Raw genomic sequence first — 19057 nt, forward strand, 5'->3', positions numbered from 1 at the left:
CCACACTGTTGCGATTTGACATGCTATTTGACATGTGAAATTGCATGTCAAATCGGCAGCAATTACCGCAAATGTCACTGCCCTAATTGGTTGCGACGCCGCATTTGCTGCACCTCACTGATTTCAAAAAGTCGTTTCTGTATTACTTTTTGCAATTTCGGGGTGAGATTTCCATTGACTTCTGTGCAGAAACCCACACAGATGTCTGTGAAATCACCGCTGTTATCGGGAATGACATGCGGGAGTGAAATCGTGCGAGTTCAGCTGAAATCATGCAAGTTCAGCTGAACTCGCATGGATCATTCCTGCAGCTCAGTGTGAACCTGGGCTAAATGAGATTTTATATTTTTTCATACATTTATAAATAAATAATTTTAATTCGTACTTAGTTTTGAATATCATTTTTAGTAATAATAATAATAAATATTTGTTGTTTTTTTCCAGCATGAAAAACCTAAACTATTAGAGCCGTTGGATTACGAATCTGCTATAACAGAACTGGAAAATACATATTCCAATGACCCACTGAAAGATCTGGTATTATTTCCTGAAGATGACTTTTCAGTAAGTGCACTTATTTTACATATCATTGGTGATTTCATTGGTTTGTTGCCAGTGCAGACAGAAAAGATTTTGTCTTTAGCTATGTATAAACTATTAACAGTACAACTAATTGACGATGATTTCCGGGCTAATTTTATATAATTTAGCCCAAAGCATCTATACTGGTTTCAAATGTCCCACAATTTGGTTGATTAACCAAGGCTAAGTTGGCTTTTTATTTAGCAAAGTGATTTTTAACTTTGCAAGGGAAATTTTCCCTAAACTTGGTGTTTTTTCACCATAAGTGAAAATTACCTTCACATTAAAAAGTAAACATGGTGTACTCCATTAGTTAAATGATGCCAGTGTGTAGAATATGTTTTTGAGTTGATTGTACTTTATTGGGTCTTTGAAGTGGCGAATGAAAAGAAAATCACCGGTTAGATAAAAAAAACCTTGTGTGTGATGACATCATCCAATTCACTGTAATTCTGGACTGCTTTTGATAGGCAGAGGTATTTGATCTCAGTTGCATTTTTTATTCCTTCAGTACAGGTCACAAGTTTCTTGGTTCCATCTCTTGGTTGCAAATTCTATTGTAACATCTCCTTTCAGAGCTACTTTTCACTGTTCGGCTGATATGTAGTATGAAATTCCTTGGTTATATAAAATTAAACACAAAGTTGGTTCATGAAAAATGCTGGTGTGGAAGAACTGTATAAGTGCTAGACATTTTGTGCTGGTGATAGGATTATACAGTATATAGGTAACCACTGACCGATTAAAGTGGTTCTGAATGAAGACTGAAGATTTTTTACCCTAATGCTAATGCGGTCTTTGCCCCTCTCCCCTCTTTATACTTACTTGAGCTCCGCCACAGATCTCTCCATCCTTATAGGCTAAGAGACAGCAGCAGGATCTGTCAATCACAGCCAGTAAGGAGGGAACTAGGGGCAGGTCCTAGGAAAGCTCTGTGTGCCAATGGACACACAGATTGTGGCTCCGGAGACAGTTTGCATGAGTAGCTTGCTATAGTGGGCACTCGGCTGGGGGGAGGAACCAGGAGCGCTGGCGGAGGACCGGAAAAGAGAAGGATCAGGACTGCTCTGTGCACAGATTGGGTAAATATGACATGTTTATTACTTAAAAAAAGAACAAAATATGGGTTTACATTCTCTTTAAATTTTGAATATTTAAATGTCATATCTAGCAGATGTGGCCATCACCAAAGATGGCTAAACCTACTGCAAGTAAAGCTGGACATACACTTGTAAATTTCCAATGGAAAATATTCCTTCTAAAAACATATGATGGATTTTCTCATCGTTAGTGGGGTGAAATCAACATTTGTTTTTGGCCACAGTGACAAGAAAATTTGATGGAACAGAATGGAAACATTTTCACAAAAGATTGTTTTTCCTGCTGTGTATATTAAAAGCTAATTACATTTCAAATGACATTCGTTAAGTTGTCGAATGCACTGAGAATTTTGATGTGAATTTTTGAATGCACTGCAAATTTTTGTCCAAATTATTGCTTACGACCAACTGCTACCTATAAGGAGTCTCTTGCAGTACATTCTTTGCATGTTTGGACTGCTTTATTGCACATGACTACAGTCTTTTTAAAAGCAGAAAGTTATACAGGGAGGTAGGGATGAGCTTCGAGTTTGAGTCAAACTCATGTTCGACTCGAACATTGCCTGTTCGCCTGTTCAGCGAACAGTGAACAATTTGGGCTGTTCGTGGCAAATTCGAAAAGCCGGAACACCCTATACAAGTCTATGGGAGAAATCTTAAGTGCTAATTTTAAAGGGTAATATGCAGGTTACTGTCCTAAAAAATGTTTGGGGACCTGGGTCCTGCCCCAGGGGACATGGATCAATGCAAAAAAAGTTTTAAAAACTGCCGTTTTTTCAGGAGCAGTGATTTTAATAATGATTAAAGTGAAACAATAAAAGTGTAATATTCCTTTAAATTTCGTAGCTGGGGGGTGTCTATAGTATGCCTGTGAAGGGGCGCATGTTTCTGGTGCTTAGAACTGTCCCTGCACAAAGTGTCATATGTGCAGGAAAAAGTCTTTTAAAATCACTTGCGGCTAAATTGTCGGCTCCCCGTAATACAGAGAACATTCAATGAGTGTTCTCTGTATTAGCCAACAATTCATTCATTCATTGATAAAAAAAAAAGCGTGGGGGTTCCCCTAAATTCAATTACCAGGCCCTTCAGGTCTGATATGGATATTAAGGGGAACCCAGTGTCAAATTAAAAAAAAAATTGACGTGGGGGTCCCCCTAAATATCCATACCAGACCCTTTATCCGAGCACGCAACCTGGCAGGCCGCAGGAAAAGAGGGGGGGATGAGAGAGTGGCCCCCCTCCCTCCTGAACCATACCAGGCCACATACCCTCAACATTGGGAGGATGCTTTGGGGGTCTGTGACCCCTCAAAGCACCTTGTCCCCATGTTGATGAAGACAAGGGCCTCATCCTCACAACCCTGGCCGGTGGTTGTGAGGGTCTGCAGGCGGAGGGCTTATCAGAATCTGAAAGCCCCCTTTAACAAGGGGACCCCCAGATCCCGCCCCCCCCCCTGTTTGAAATGGTAAGGGGGTACAAAAGTACCCCTACCATTTCACAAAGAAAGTGTAAAAATGATTAAATAAGACAAACACACTTTTGAAAAATTCCTTTATTAAAAATAAAAAAAAGATTCCAGCGGTGGTAATCCACTCTTGCTATCTTGCTCCACCTCATTGACACATGCGGATACAGTTAATATCTCCTAAACTGTGCAGGTTTAGGAGATATTCACGGTACCTACAGGTAAGCCTTATTATGGGCTTACCTGTAGGTAAAGGCGGTTATACAGGGTTTACAAACACTTTTAGCCAGATCTGTTTCCCTTTATGCCTGAGTGCATAGGCCACTCTAGTTCTATTTAAGTTGCTTGACTGTGCTATTGTGAAGTCTGCATTTGGGTTTTACTGTGTTTGCAAGTACACTGTTTTCTAGGTGTGCCAGAGGGGCTGGGACAGTTCTTGGGTTTGAGAGGCAGAGTGCGGAACCAAACATACTCAAGCGGCTCCTATGGGGGTATCGCTACATATATATACTAAATGTATAGTACATGAAAATGTTCCTCTAAACTTCAGCAACCAATCACCTTTCAGATATATATATATATATATATATATATATATATATATATATATATATATATATATATATATATATATTTCTTTTTTTGTGCCTATTTATTGTAAATATGAAACAACGAAAATGGCACATACAGTATCACGCAAAAGTGAGTACACCCCTCACATTTTTGTAAATTCATGTGACAACTTCCAGAACTTCCGATTGCCTTTTATTTTGTTTCACAAAGATAACACTAAAGACGCCAAACTGTGGTCACGTAGACGCATTTCACACATCCATCTTGTGCTTAATCATTAGCTTGAGTGCTGCCAGCACTGGGGAGCTACAATTCATTGAGGGAACCATGAATGCCAACATGTACTGTGACATACTGAAGCAGAGCATGATCCCCTCCCTTCGGAGACTGTGCCACAGGGCAGTATTCCAACATGATAACGACCCCAAACACACACCCAAGACGACCACTGTCTTTCTAAAGAAGCTGAGGGTAAAGGTGATGTACTGGCCAAGCATGTCTCCAGACCTAAACCCTATTGAGCATCTGTGGGGCATCCTCAAATGGAAGGTGGAGGAGCACAAGGTCTCTAACATCCACCAGCTCTGTGATGTCATCATGGAGGAGTGGAAGAGGACTCCAGTGGCAACCTGTAAAGCTCTAGTGAACTCCATGCCCAAGAAGGTTGAGGCAGTGCTGGAAAATAATGGTGGCCACACAAAATATTGACACTTTGGGCCCAATTTGGACATTTTCGCTTAGGGGTGTACTCACTTTTTTGCCAGCGGTTTAGACATTAATGGCTGTGTGTTGAGTTATTTTGAAGGGACAGCGAATTTACACTGTTATACAAGCTGTACACTTACTACTTTACATTGTAGCAAAGTGTCATTTCTTCAGTGTTGTCACATGAAAAGATATAATAAAATATTTACGAAAATGTGAGGGTGTACTCACTTTTGCAAGATACTGTATGTGTTCATCAGTATTTACATTTCCTCGAAAGGTAAATGTATGTTGCAAACCTGAATCATTTTTAAGCCTCAAAAATGACATTGTAAATGTACCATGCACAAGCAGTCATGTTTGTCAAGTAGAAGCTGAAAAAGCAGCCTGCTATTAGAAGTGTTATGGGCTTGTTTGTTTTGCTACTTTGTAATTGCTACATTAATCACAGGCGTCACAAATAGTAATAGACACATGGCTCTGAGAAGATGAAACTCGAAAGTGACTGCACTCAAAGGCAGCTAGGATTAGGTCACTGCTTTTGTGTTTAATTTGTTAACTAAAGCAGTGTAAATTAAAATAACGTTCTGTTTAAAATAGAATATATTTTGTAATTGATTGATTTTTTTGCAGTTTGCTTTGGACCACTCTAATAATTTCTAGATGTCAAAGATGTCACATGGTATAGAAAAAGGTAGTAATTATGTGCTAAAAGACTTTAAGGGTAAAAAATGTTGGCTAGTGCCAATGCTTGTAAATGCCTTCTTTCCATTATGGAACAAATGCATAGTGGCAAAAGTATCATTCAACAGCCCTAATCCTAAATGAACTGCTAAGTGCTTCACCATATTTTTTAACGGCTCAAACTGAGCATGCCTGGCCAGGATACTATATAAATACATACTACAGCTGCTGTATATATATAGTATAGGTACTCTCTAGTCAAAATGAAAGTGGTTCTAAAAGCAGAAGGTTGTCACTTTAATGTATTCTCTGCATTAAGGTAAAAAAAAACTTCTGAACCCCCCCCCCCCCCCCCTCCTGCCCCCTTACTACCTGAGCCAGATCTCGATCCAGTGATCTGCATTAGAGCAGAGGCTCTCTCCCTCCTCATTGGCTCAAACACAGCAGTGAGAGCCGTTGATTTTTGCTGTTGTCAATCACAGCCAGTGAGGAGGGAGCAGGGGGCAGAGCTGAGCTTCCTGATTGGCAGAGAGGCGATTCAGTGTTAGAAAAGCGAATATTCATTTGCTTTTCTAACAAACCTGGGTGGGCTCCAAGCACATTGCTCTGCACCACAAGCCCATCCTATTTGAAGCCTATTCAAGCCTTTGGCTCTAATCAGATGCTTCAAAAAAACACCCCCCGCCGCTGTAATTGAGGCGCCCGGACACCTGAATAGAGGGTGACTGTGGTGGCCGTTGATAGATTCATGCTATGCATGAATCTATCTATTAATCATATAGGGGGTGGCGTGGATAGAGAGGACCCGCGCACCCTTAATGGACGGGCCGCACCTAGTTGTCACCCCGTCCAGTTTTTTTCTGGACTACAGGTCAACCTTATGTTACAGAGATGCTCCGAAGGGGAGGAGTGAGTTCTGAAGTCCAGCAGAAGACATTTGGGCAGGGCTGACAGCAGTGATTGGTATTTCAGTGCAGCAGAGGAGAACGCAGGCAGGGAGGCTTCATCATTAGCTTAGCACAGGAAAGATTTCTGAAAGATGCAACAGTTATTTCCCTGTACTTGCAGCATTTTTAAAGTGACATAGCGTGCGGAAATGCATATGTTAGAGGTTTACAGATTTAACTTTTTTTTTTTTTGCCAAAATTTGTGTAAAGGGTTTAACCACTTCAGCTCCGGAAAATTTTACCCCCGTCATGACCAGGCCATTTTTTGCTGCTGTTGCTTTAACTGCCAATTGCGCTGTCATGCAATACCCAAATTAAATGTATGTCATTTTTTTCACACAAATATTGCTTTCTTGTGGTGGTATTAAATCTTGAAAAACAAATGTTGTTGTGCTATGGGAAAGTGTGTGCAACAGCAAACTGTTTGAAAAAAAATTAGCATTTACAGATATGTACATGTAACAACTGTATATACAGTTGGCATTTAAAAAACGTAGGCATAGCTTATATATGGCTCCGTGTTAGCTCTGTGTTTGTCAAAAGGTAGAATTACATAATTTGTATTCTGTGGCATTACTGGATGAAAGCTGTGAGAATGCCTCTCCTTACTATAGGAGCTTTATTTTAAATATCTTCTGTTCTAATATACCTCTGATACATTTACCATTTTTAATTAGAATTTTTTTTTTTTTTGTTCATTGAAAAATGTTTATTGAGTTTTCCAACAGAATACAGAGGAAAAAAAGAAAGGCAGGAGATATAAAACAACAATAAGAAACAAGAAGAAGCACAGAACTGACACAAATGTGCATACATATCCATATACTGTATGCTAGTTAATTCAACAGTTTATGCATACAATCATTTATGTAGTGTTATATTTGGTAGTCTAGATTTCCCACTGTTTGTCAAATTTACCAAATTTAAGAGAATTGATTGCTAAAAGGCGTTCCAATGTGTAATTGTGTTGAACTTTTCTGGTTACATCAGTGATGTTAATGGTAGGAACGTTTTTCCAATTTCGGAGTGTTAAGGATCTTGCCACTAATAAAATGTGAGACACCACATCTCATGTTGTACGGAAAGTTTTCTAGGCCAATGTGTAGTATTGCCAGTATTGGGTTGGGGGATGTTAGTATACCCATAAGGGATGAGATGAGCTTGAATATTTGGTTCCAGAAGCTAGTTAAACTGGGGTATTCCCAGAACATGTGGAGAAGATGACCCTTGTGTTCACAATCCAGCCAACATAGGGGTGAGGTGTTTGGAAATATTTTTGCAATTCTACAGGGGGTGTATTGCCATCTATTAGTTATCTTGAGCATTAATTCCCAGTGACTTGACACAGTGTGATGCACTTTCTACAGTGTGGAACGCAAACTCCCATTGTTTGTCTGTAATCTTGGTGCCCATATCTATCGCCACTTCTCGTGTACTACTGTTTTTTTGAACATTTTTTTGTTCTGAAGGAGGTTGTAATATCTTGATATGCCCTTGTTATTCAGTGATCCTTGTGTGAGGAGTTGCCATACCAAGGTTGGAAGGTGGATTGTTGAGATCGCATGTGTGTGCATAAAATAAACCACTCGCATGCAGGTGAAAAGCATGTGTCTTGGCAAGTCGTATTCCTTCAGTAGACATTCTGCCGATTTAGCGATCTTGTTTATGAGTAAGTCCTGTACCGCGTGTATCCTGTGTAAGGGGGATTTTTTCAGGGATAACATGGGTATATTGGCCTCTAGTATGCTTAGGGGATATCGGTAGTCTATTACACTGCCATTACTGAGTTGTCGGGTGAGGAGGAGTATCCATGCCTGCAGTGAGATTGTTATAGTGGGGGGAGTATCTGGAGTATTCCAGGGTTTCCAACTGTCGCCCATAAGGAGAGCTGGTAGGTCTGATGTGGGTGCTAGGCTTTTTTAAATTTCCACCCAAAGTGGTGTGTCCTTGGATGAAAACCAGTTTTTCAGTTGGTCAAGTATGGTTGCCCACATGTAGTCATGGATATTAACTAGTCCCACTCCCCCACCCCCCGGCTCATTTGTGAGGGATTAGATTAGTGTGTGAGCATCTTGCCTTCTTCGTGCCCCACAGGAATTTCCATTGGAGATTAGAGAAGGACTTGAGGTAATGTGCGGGGATGGGTATCAGGAGCGTCCTGAAGATGTACAAAATTTGTGGTAGAATAATAATTTTGAATGCCGCTAATCTGCCCATCCAAGATAATTCATGTTTGCCTATATTTTTAGTTTGAGTATCTATTTTGGTTAGAAGGGGTTTAAGGTTTGTGTCTGCTAGTGAGCTTGTGGCACTAGTCAGGGTAATACCTAATTATGGGATACCCTTGTTGCTCCAGCAATACAGAAGGGATTGTTGCAATGTGCTACATACTTTTTTTTGAACACCCAGAATAGATTAGAGATTTGGTGAAGTTCACCTTATAGTAGTATGAGATCTCACCAAAGGTCTTCAGTATTTCATGTACCATAGGGAGTGAGGTAAGGGGTGTCGTTATCAGTAGTACCACATCATCTGCGAACAGGTTTATGACATGGTGAGTGGTACCGAATTGGAAACCATTTATACTAGCATGCGTTCTGATGGCCTCCGCCAGGGGTTCAATCATTAGATTGAAGATTGTCAGAGATAATGGGCAGCCCTGGCAGGTGCCGTTGGTTATATAAAAGGAGTAGAGAGTAGGGATGGGCTTTATGTTCGGGTCGAACATGAGTTTGACTCAAAACATTGGCTGTTCGCCCGTTCACCGAAGAGCTAACAATTTGGGGTGTTCTCAGCAAATTCAAAAGCTGCGGAACACCCTTTAAAAGTCTAAGGGAGAAATCAAAAGTGCTAATTTTAAAAGCTTATATGCAAGTTATTGTCATAAAAGGTGTTTGGGGACCTGGGTCCTGCCCCAGGGGACATGTATCGATGCAAAAATAAGTTTTAAAACTGACGTTTTTTTCGGGAGCAGTGATTTTAATAATGCTTAAAGTGAAACGATAAAAGTGTAATATTCCTTTAAATTTCATACCTGGGGGGTGTCTATAGTATGCCTGTAAAGTGGCGCATGTTTCCTGTGTTTAGAACAGTCCGAGTGCAAAATGACATTTCAAAAGGAAAAATTTAAAAGTACTATCGCTAGCGCTGGCTATAATGAATTGTCGGTCCGGCAATACACATAAATGTCTCCCCAAATTCTATACCAGACCCTTCAGGCTGCGGGTGTTTTCTCAGCCGTGTCATGTCCAGAAGGTACAGCGGGTCTTGGGTGATCAGTGGTGGTCTTTTTGGGTGTGGATGGTGCCGGTGGGCTCGGATGGTTTGGGATTCTCCCTGGCGGCCAAGCTGAGCTCTCAACTCAGACGTCCATCTTGGAGATCGGTCGCCATGCCCCCCTATTTTTAATTAGAATCTTGTACTTATAAGAAGACTATGCAATCTTCCAGCTTAGGACAGGTCAATGCTTGAAAAATAACAGGTAACCTGCTCTGTACCTGTTTTCACCTAGAACTATGGGGTTGATTTACTAAAGGCAAATAGACTGTGCACTTTGCAAAGTGAAGTTATAGACAGGAGACAGCGGCTCCTTTTTATTCATAAACTGAAGCATTGTAAACACAGTTTACAATGCTCAGTTATGAATAGACAGAGTCAGTGAGTGTTCATTCAGAAAAGGAAGAAGCTGGTAAATGACATATTTACCAGCTCCTTCCTCCGCTCTCCATCCTTACAAATGCAGGATGAGGGGGGCACCGGAGGAGGACATGGAGGGGGACCGGAGGAGGACACAGAGCACCAGGGGAGCGAAAGGAGGACAAGGAGGGCCCAGGGAACCGGAGGAGGACACAATGGACAGTCAGGGGTGATTGAATAGGCGGCGTGGGCAGTTACAAGCACCGATCTACCTGTATAGCTTTCAATAAAACAGCTGAAAGCTGCTGAAGAGGAGAAGAAGTGGCTGTCAGATTTTTTATTGAAGCTATACAGGGAAATCGATGTTTGTAACTCCCCCCACTGCCGCACCGATCATCTGTGAGGCTGTCCTTGTATCAGATTAAGCAGAGCATTTGCACCCATAACATAAACAGTATCAGTATCGGAGCAAGTCATTTTCATTGCATTAAAAGGTATATTATAGCAAAGATATGTTTATAGGTTTTCATATACTTGTGCAGAAACAATATTCTGCTAGTAAAGAAGGTAGCATTATGCCCCTTAGTAAAAACAAACACAGCCTATGCAGAGAAAGACCCAAACTAGTTCACACCAGAATGCAGTGCGGGAAACTCACGTTCTGTGTGCCAGACCTGCTGCATCCATTGGGAATATCTCCTAAACACCGCAAGTTTAGGAGATATTCAATGTACCTACAGGTAAGCCTTATCATAGGCTTACCTGTATGTACAATTCCAAAATAACATCTTTACTACCACTTTAAGAAGTGCACATAGATTGGAAAGTATGTGAGTATTCAGGAATTCATGGTTGCCTACAATTTTAGCTAAATAGGAGTTTAAAGGAGTCCTTTAGCCACAGCATACACTTTCATTGTATAACATTAGCATTGTAATAATAATACAAGCAATAGCAGTGCCGGGACAAGGTCATCCAGCGCCCAGGGCAAAGACGCCAAATTGCGCCCTCCTTTCCCTTAGGGTTAGGGTCAGGGTGCCCCCTACCCCTGCAATAAACCATTATTCCAGGGGAAGCCGACCCTCCTGCCCACCCCTTGTCATGGCCCTGAGCAATAGTTCTATTTGATAATTCAATATAAGCTTACTGGAAAAGTCTCCTTTCATGATGTGAATTCTACCTGTCTGCTGGCCATCTCTTTCCACATCTTACGTCATTCAGTGTATGCTTTGCAGCTTCTCTTCTGCTCTATGGGGATCTTCACAAATTGAGTTTTACAAACCTTAATAAGAGCAGGCTAGAAATATTTGAAATACATTGTGGAAATTAGTATATGGTTTTACATTTTGACCATAGAAAGGCTTTAGTACAGTATGGGGGTAGGATTCACTGTGGAGCCTATTTGATTTGTGCGGTAGAAGAATACACATTTAAGAAGAAAAAAAAAACACTGTTGTGTCTATACTCTAGCCCAAACAGGGTGTTACAAACGAAGCAACTCTTCAATAATAAAGTTCAGGGTGTGGCAAAATACCACATGTGTCTAAGTAGCACGTCTGTCTCTCTTCACTAAACCACATGCATGTCAAATAAAGTTTTTAGCTGTGGATTGTGAAGAAATACCAAAATGAGTTCTAAAAAGATTCTCTGGTCTCTTTCCTGTGATTAGTATAGATATGTAACCAGGTGTAGGTTCTGCTCAGCTAATCCCAAGATGCTAAGAAAGAAGATGGAACACCTAAGGGGACAACTGTGGGCTGGACCTGTGAGCTGTTAGTTTGAATGAGTTGAGTTCAGCTAAAGCTACCTAAAATATCTGCATGTGAATCCTCTACTTTGCACACAGTTCACTGCCTGTGTTTGTGCCATGGGCCCTGGATGGTCCTCTTCCAGTCCAAAAGAAGGACATTTTAGCACTTCGTGGCTCAGTAGTACTCCAAAATTATCTGCCATTAACTGCCATGTCACTGGTAGGCCTCTTGAACTGAATTAGGAATTGTGTTGACTTGTTAGCCAAAACAACCCCTGAGTATTCTTAACCACTAGGTGTCCACGCTATAGCCAATTGCCGGGAGGATGTCCCTGCAATGTGCGCTCCCGTGGGCACGCATCGGGGAAGTTCTGTGCTGGCCGTGTCCCTTGGACACAGCCAGTCACAGATCGCTGTAAATGGCCAATCACAGCAGCCGTTTACAGCGTGATCGGCGTGTCCAATGAGAGATGATCTCATATGTAAACATATGAGATCATCTCTCATCGCCGGCTCTCCCTCCTCACACAGAGAGCGTGTGAGGAGGGAGAAATGAACCGCTGCAGCGGTTAGTGAAATTTTTTTTAAAATAAAGTGCCAACTGTCCCCGCTGCCACCTGTCCTCACTGCCTTGTGTCCCCACTGACATGTGTCCCCACTGCCATGTGTCCCCACTGTCTTGTGTCCCCACTGCCATGTGTCTCCACTGCCTTGTGTCCCCAGTGCCACCTGTTCCCAGTGCCATCTGTCATCAGTGCCACGTATAAGTGCCATCTATGATCAGTGCCACGTATAAGTGCCATCTGTCATCAGTGCCACGTGTCGTTTGTGCCATCTGTCATCAGTGCCACATCAGTGTCATCAATGGCACATATTAGTGCCATCTGTCGTGAGTGCCATATATCAGTGCCATCTGTCATCAGTGCCACCTATCAGTGTCACTAGTCACCAATGGCACATATTAGTGCCATCTGTCATGAGTGCCATGTATCAGTGCCATCTGTCATCAGTGTCACGTGTCATCAGTGCCAAGTATTAGTGCCATCTGTCATCAGTGCCACATATTAGTGCCACGTGTCATCAGTGCCACATATAAGTACATCTGTCATCAGTGCCACGTGTCATCAGTGCCACATATTAGTGCCATCTGTCATCAGTGTCACGTGTCATCAATGCCATGTATTAGTGCCATCTGTCATCAGTGCCACATCAGTGTCACATGTCATCAGTACCATGTATCAGTGCCATCTGTCATCAGTACCACGTCAGTGTCATGTGTCATTGTCCCGGTGCTCCAGGGCCTTCAAAAGTGTAATGGGTAGTCAGCAAGTTAGATGTGTAATTTATGCTCCTAGAACACGCGATGGCACTCCCTGCACGTTAGGCCTCTCTATGTGGCCAGGCTGTGGAAAAGTCCCACACATGTGGTATCGTAATACTCAGGAGGAGTAGCAGAATGTATCTTAGGGCATTATTTGTGTTATACGTATGCCATGTGAGAGAAATAACCTATTACAATGACAATTTTGTCAAAAAAAATCTTCATTTTGCAAAGAATTGTGGGAACAAATGACAACATCTAAAACCTCACCATGCATCTTACTAAATACCTTGGAATGTCTACTTTCAAAAAAGGGGTCATTTGGGGGGTATTTGTATTTTTGTGGCTTGTTCGGGTTGCAAAAGACCAAATAATATCCACTAATTTGGGTTATTTTTACCAAAGATATGTAGCAGTATAAATGGTGGCCAAAATTTATGAAGAAAAATTAATAATTTGCAAAATTTTATCACAGAAACAAAGAAAAATTCATTTTTTTTCAAACTTTTCAGTCTTTTTTCATTTATAGTGCAAAAAATAAAAAACCCAGAGGTGATCAAATACCACCAAAAGAATTCGATTTCGCAATTTGAATGAAAAAAAGGACAAAAAAATCATTTGGGTACAGTGTTGCATGATTGAATAATTGTCACTCAAAGTGTGAGAGTGCTGAAAGCTGAAAATTGGTCTGGTCACGAGGGGGGGGGGGGGGGGGGAGGGGTTTAAGTGCCCAGTTGTCAAGTGGTTAAAGTCAACATTGCTCTGCCAAAACTATTCCGTTCAGAGGACAGTCTGCCTCAATTAAGATAACTGGTTCAAAGTAATGGCCATTGGAAAGCTGAAAGGCCTAGTGTCGCAGATCAGCTCTAATGCTGCTACTTTTAGTGTCACAAACATGCAAAGCTGTTCTGTTACCTGTAGTTCCACAGACACGCTGGGTTGTTCTGGTTCCTGTAGTTCCACAGATATAGTATTTTTCTGCCTGGCTTTTGCACTGGTCTGGCATTTTTAGGTAATTCCCAATCTCACTTGCTAACTCATATGGCAGCCTATTGGCTAGTCCCTTTCAGAACTTCCAATTGCACTCACATACTGTATTCCCTGACAGTACTTCCTATTGTCCTTCCAAAATCTCTGCCAGGACATCCAGAAAAGAACCTAGGGGTGTTTAAGCTCAAGCCCTTGAAATAATTAGCGTTGTGTTTTCTCACCAGCTACTCCTTACAAAGAACTATAATAGTTATTTGCTAGATTACTTGATTGTTATAGTGCTGGACTGATCTGACTACTCTATTGTTTGTGGTCTGACTCCACTCCTGTCTGTACCTGACTACTCTCTTGATTGCCTTAGCCTCTACCTGGACCTGTCTGTTCTCTTGTCGATCCCCTACTGTAAAGTCTCCACACTGTAGCCTTCCTGTCTCTGTTCACCCCTCGGTGTGGTGATCATGAAGGTTGCGACCTAGTACCAGTCCACATGTCATCAAAAGCAATGGAGAAGACCAACTGGTGCTTGGACTCTGCACCTTAGATGAGCCTGCATCACCCGCCAGAGGGTTTTGCCATAATATCTAGATTTTATTCTATTAATGAAAGCAAGACTTCCAAAGGCTGGAGTGGGCAGAGGACTTGAGTGAGTAGAGAAGGGGAGGGCAGCTGCAAAAGAAGGTCCTGCTAAAAAGCTTGCATAACCCCCCCCCCCCCATCCCGCCAAAAGGGGTTGCTCCTGGACAGTATTTGATTGTGTTGGTTCTTCTCCCCACCCCCTTCAACTCTTTTACTGGATAATCACATGATGCAAGGGTCTGATCAGTGCCACATCTGAACTTGTTTCAATGAAAATTGAAACCATAAAGCAAAGAGGCTAATATCATGTAAATTGAGATTACATACGTATAGCTATTAGCCTCTTGCTGGGGTGACTGAAACAGGGAAAGGGGGATGCTTCTATGCACAACATGCCTACTAACACACCCTGCCCAAGATTGGGAATTTTCTGTAATAGCTCTAATCTGGAGGTGTATGTCTCCTGGGTCCACCACACCCCCCTGTCCAGGTTTTTAGCAGCAGTTGCTTGATGACTTTAAATGGACACATGTAGAGACAAATGTTATAATTTTTTAGATTTCTACATTCTGTCACATCCTGTTATCCCATGAGGAAGCAAACCATTAGAAACACAGAGTTGACAATACTACCTCACCAAGGCCCCACTAATATGCTAGTTGGGAGAACAGTGATAATCATTTGGATATTAATTTAGGTATGGTACAAGTAATAATAAGTATCGTGAAAGCAAATAATATTACATTTTATAACCCAACATGGGGTTCTCATAAAACAATTGCGAGGAGGGCATATATGTTTGTCAATATAACCTACAGATACTGCAGTTTGGTGTCTCCTCATATGTTTGTTCAAATAGCTGTATGCTTACGTTTTTTGTAATAAAATGGAATCAAAGATCACTTTGGATGAGGTGAAGGACGGATGAAGGTGAATTACCTAACTAAATCCATATAAGGTGGCCAAAACGTTATCAGTGGTGGAGCCTTTACTACCTTTCCTTAGAAGAACAATTTGCTCAAGCCTTAAAAGAGAAGTAAAGGAATTGTTTTCCCTATTCATACTTACCTAGGTGGATGCAGCATGGGCTTGATGCTGCATCTGTACCCGGAGCCTTTGCACTGAGAACCAAGCGATCGAACACTGCCGATCGCTCGGTTTTCACAGCTCCGTGAGCAGAGAGCTGTAGACACAGCTCTCTGCTTTTCTCCCTCCCGTTCATTGGAGTGCTGAGCTGTGAAGGGGGCAGAGCGGCCATCTCAGGCTCTCAGCGGCTCGATGAGAGGCTGAGCCGGTTGTCAGTCCAGGCACCTGGAGGATCCAGACTTCATGGTCAGGATGACGCAGTGCCTGGAATCAAATCGGTGACATCAGCAGAGAGCGGACTTCGGTCCGCTCTCTGCTGAAAGAGGTCATAGGAGTGCAAAACGAATTGCACTCCTGTGATCCATAGGAGAAGTCCAGCCAAATGAACTTTGGCTATACTTCTCCTTTAAAGCTGAATTCCACATTGCATTGGGCAATTTCTGCCTCTCAGATAAGTTCCCACTCACACCATTGATCTTTTTAGCTATCTGTAAGGAGGTAATTCTTCCCAATGACCACAAGTGTAAGGACCATTCTTCCCACTGACTAGCACACTAATGTATCATGAGTTGTAGATTTCAAATTTTTAGCAGGGGTTCCCCGAGACTGGAGAACTATTTCAAGGGTTCCTCTGTGTTGAAAAGGTTGAGAAAGGCTGCTTTAAACTCTAACAATTTACCACTTACATTTTTTTTTTTAAATGTTTAAATAAATAAAAGCAGATGAAGAAAGCTGAAAAACATAGAAACAAATGATGAGACATTATATTTGTATCTATTTGCTAATTTAAAAAATGCCAAAGCTTAAAAACACTTGAAAAATGTTGTACACAAAGGCTTGAAAAAACATTCAAAAAGGCAATGCTCAGGTGTGCATGCAGCCTTAATGTTAACGAATATAGTTAAGGAATACAGGGGTTGATTTACTAAAGGCAAACGGACTGTGCACTTTCCAAAGTGCAGTTGCACTCTGCAAGAGCAGTGGCTCCAGAGCTTAGTAAATTAGCAAAAGCTCTGCTGACTTCCATCATCTAATCATGTGCAAGCAAAAATGCAATTTTTTTTATTTTTCTTGCAAGTGATTGGGTACTTTTTGCAGATTGAGGCTTTACCTCATTTACTAAGCTCTGGAGCACCTGCACTTGCAGAGCGCAACTGCACTTTGCAAAGTACACTGTCTTTTTGTCTTTAGTAAATCAACCCCACAGTGTCACTTCGATGCCCAAAGCCTGCAGATTGGGCAATGATGGAGCAGCTCTTTGCTTTCTGTCTGCATTTTCCCTGTCAGCAAATGTGATATACAGTATAGATCTTCCCTAGCAAATGCAATTTTATGCGTTTCATTGGAAGAATACTGCAGTGATATTTGTGGAAGTTGTCTTACGATGCTTAGCTTTTGAAAAGAAATATGTCCTAAGAATGGCCTGTAGATCATTTATTATGAATGCTCACTAAAAGGTACCATCGACTACAATTAACTTCCTTTCGTTAGTAAACCATGCAATGAGTACTCACTAGAAACATCTACAGTATTAGCAACAAACTATAAAAACTCCAGAGAGCTGTGATAGAAAAACTCCAGAGAGCTGTGATAGAAAAACTAGAGAACTGTGATAGAGATATGAGTCTCTTACAGATGCTTCCCTTCGATTTTGGCGGGCTATAGGATTTAGAATGAGGAAGTGGGTTGATGATTCACTATTGAGGCGTCACTTACAGATTTAACAGATTCCAGTTTACATGTAATAACGTAATCGAGATGACCATCAGTGCACCAAAAAGAAAGACACCGATGTCACAGCAATTAACCAGTTTTGAAGGTCCCCTGTCCCTTACATGTAAAAATGCTAATTGAAAGCATTTAATAATAAAATATCAATGCTTACCTTTCAACTGGCTACATGCGGTGAGGGAACCTAATACTTGGGTTATGGATTCTTCCTGCTACCATTTGCTGATAACACTGGGCCGTATTCTGGCAAAGCGGACAGTTTCACATCCACCAAGAATGTGCTCCCACTTTCCCAGGATCCCACAGTGAGGAAGCGGGATGGGCCTGGTAGTAAGGGGAGTCTCTACTATATTTTTGATCTGATGTTTCATGTTTTTGATATTTAGTTAGAATTCATATTCATTAAAATTTGAATTATTATTATTATACAGGATTTATATAGCTCCAACAGTTTACACAGTGCTTTACAATATAAAAAGGAGACAATACAGTTATAATACAATAAAATACAAGAGGATTAAGAGGGCCCTGCTCACAAGAGCTTACAATCTGATAGGGTGGGGCAGGTGGTACAAAAGGTTGTAACTGTGGGGAATGAGCTGATGGAAGTGGTAGGGGAATAGTTGGAGACGTGATAGGCTTTCCTGAAAAGATGAGTTTTCAGGGATCGCCTGAAGGTAGCAAGAGTAGGGGATAGCCTGACCGGTGGAGGTAGTGACTTCCAGAGGATGGTAGAGCCTCTGGAGAAATCCTGGAGATTAGCATGGGAGGAGGGGGCGAGAGAGCTTGAGAGCAGGAGGTCTTGAGAAGAGTGGAGAGGATGATTTGAGTGATATTTGGAGACAATATTGGTGATGTAGCTCGGGGCAGAGTTGTTAATGGCTTTGTATGTTGTGGTTAGTATTTTGAATTTAATTCGCTGGGTGATTGGGAGCCAGTGTAGGAATTGGAGGAGAGGGTTGGCACACGCTGAGCCATTGGTAAGGTGGATAAGTCTGGCAGAAGAATTCATGATAGACTGAAGAGGGTATAACCTTTGGAGAGGCAGGCCAATGAGAAGGGAGTTGTAATAGTCAAGGCAAGAGATCACAAGGGAGTGAATGAGGAGCTTGGTGGTTTCATTTGTTAAAAAGGGTTGAATTTTAGAAATGTTACGGAGGTGAAATCTACAAACTTTTGACAACAATTGGACTTGGGGCTGAAATGACAAGTCAGAGTCTAGGATTACACCTAGTACCCTGGCGTGAGGGGAGGGCCTGATAGTTGCATTGTTGATTTTGATGGAAAAAATGTATTTTGAAATGTGACTAGCGTAAATATCTGGGCTTGTCCTGGAAACTGTTTCATGTAATCCCCTTTACAGCAGCAGGGAATTAAAGAGTCAGCTCCCTGAGCAAGTCAGAGCACCATGGTTTTTGTTAGTCAACCATTTGAACATGCAGGCAGGAGGAAAGACCAGAGTGATGACCTCATCACTTTGCATTTATTTCCCAATCAGCAGCTTGGGAACCAATCTGTATTGCATAGCTGTATTAAAGTAAAGTCACAGACCTGGATATGTTGTTAGGCTGCATTTAGATGTGTGGTTGGGGGGGGGGGGCAAATGCCCCCCCCCCCCAAGCTACAATAGGCAGTGAGCAGGGGGGTGTTTACATGCCACAGTGGCAATGTTTTCACCCATGGTAGAGTTCACCAAAATTTAAAATGGGAAAGCACATTGCACGTGGTTGCTGCACGTTTGTCAGCAAAAATTGAGTTAAAACAGGCAGTGAGAGAGTGTCACATCACTTCCTCACCACCTTTTGCTTCCTCGCCGCCTTTCAGTAGCCTCTATCCAAATCCAAAAGCCTCTATCCCTATCCAAAAAGTGCAATCCAAATGCGGATCCGGCTTCAGAGGAAAGGGAGACAC

General features: G+C 41.8%; 1 protein-coding gene across 6 annotated transcripts in view; it reads left to right on the plus strand.

The window, feature by feature from the left end:
- Positions 1–19057, plus strand: part of DOCK10 (dedicator of cytokinesis 10) — a 412410-nt gene that overhangs the window by 156092 nt on the left and 237261 nt on the right. For all 6 annotated transcript variants that reach the window (XM_077488206.1, XM_077488203.1, XM_077488204.1 and 3 more), the window contains exon 2: positions 445–564. In XM_077488206.1, the coding sequence (XP_077344332.1) occupies positions 445–564 (120 nt within the window). The remainder of the gene's footprint in view (positions 1–444; positions 565–19057) is intronic.

Source organism: Lithobates pipiens, unplaced genomic scaffold, assembly GCF_037356315.1.
Source record: "Lithobates pipiens isolate NorthernLeopardFrog02 unplaced genomic scaffold, aLitPip1_a1.2 Scaffold_18, whole genome shotgun sequence".
In the NCBI taxonomy this organism is placed as follows: Eukaryota; Metazoa; Chordata; class Amphibia; order Anura; family Ranidae; genus Lithobates; species Lithobates pipiens.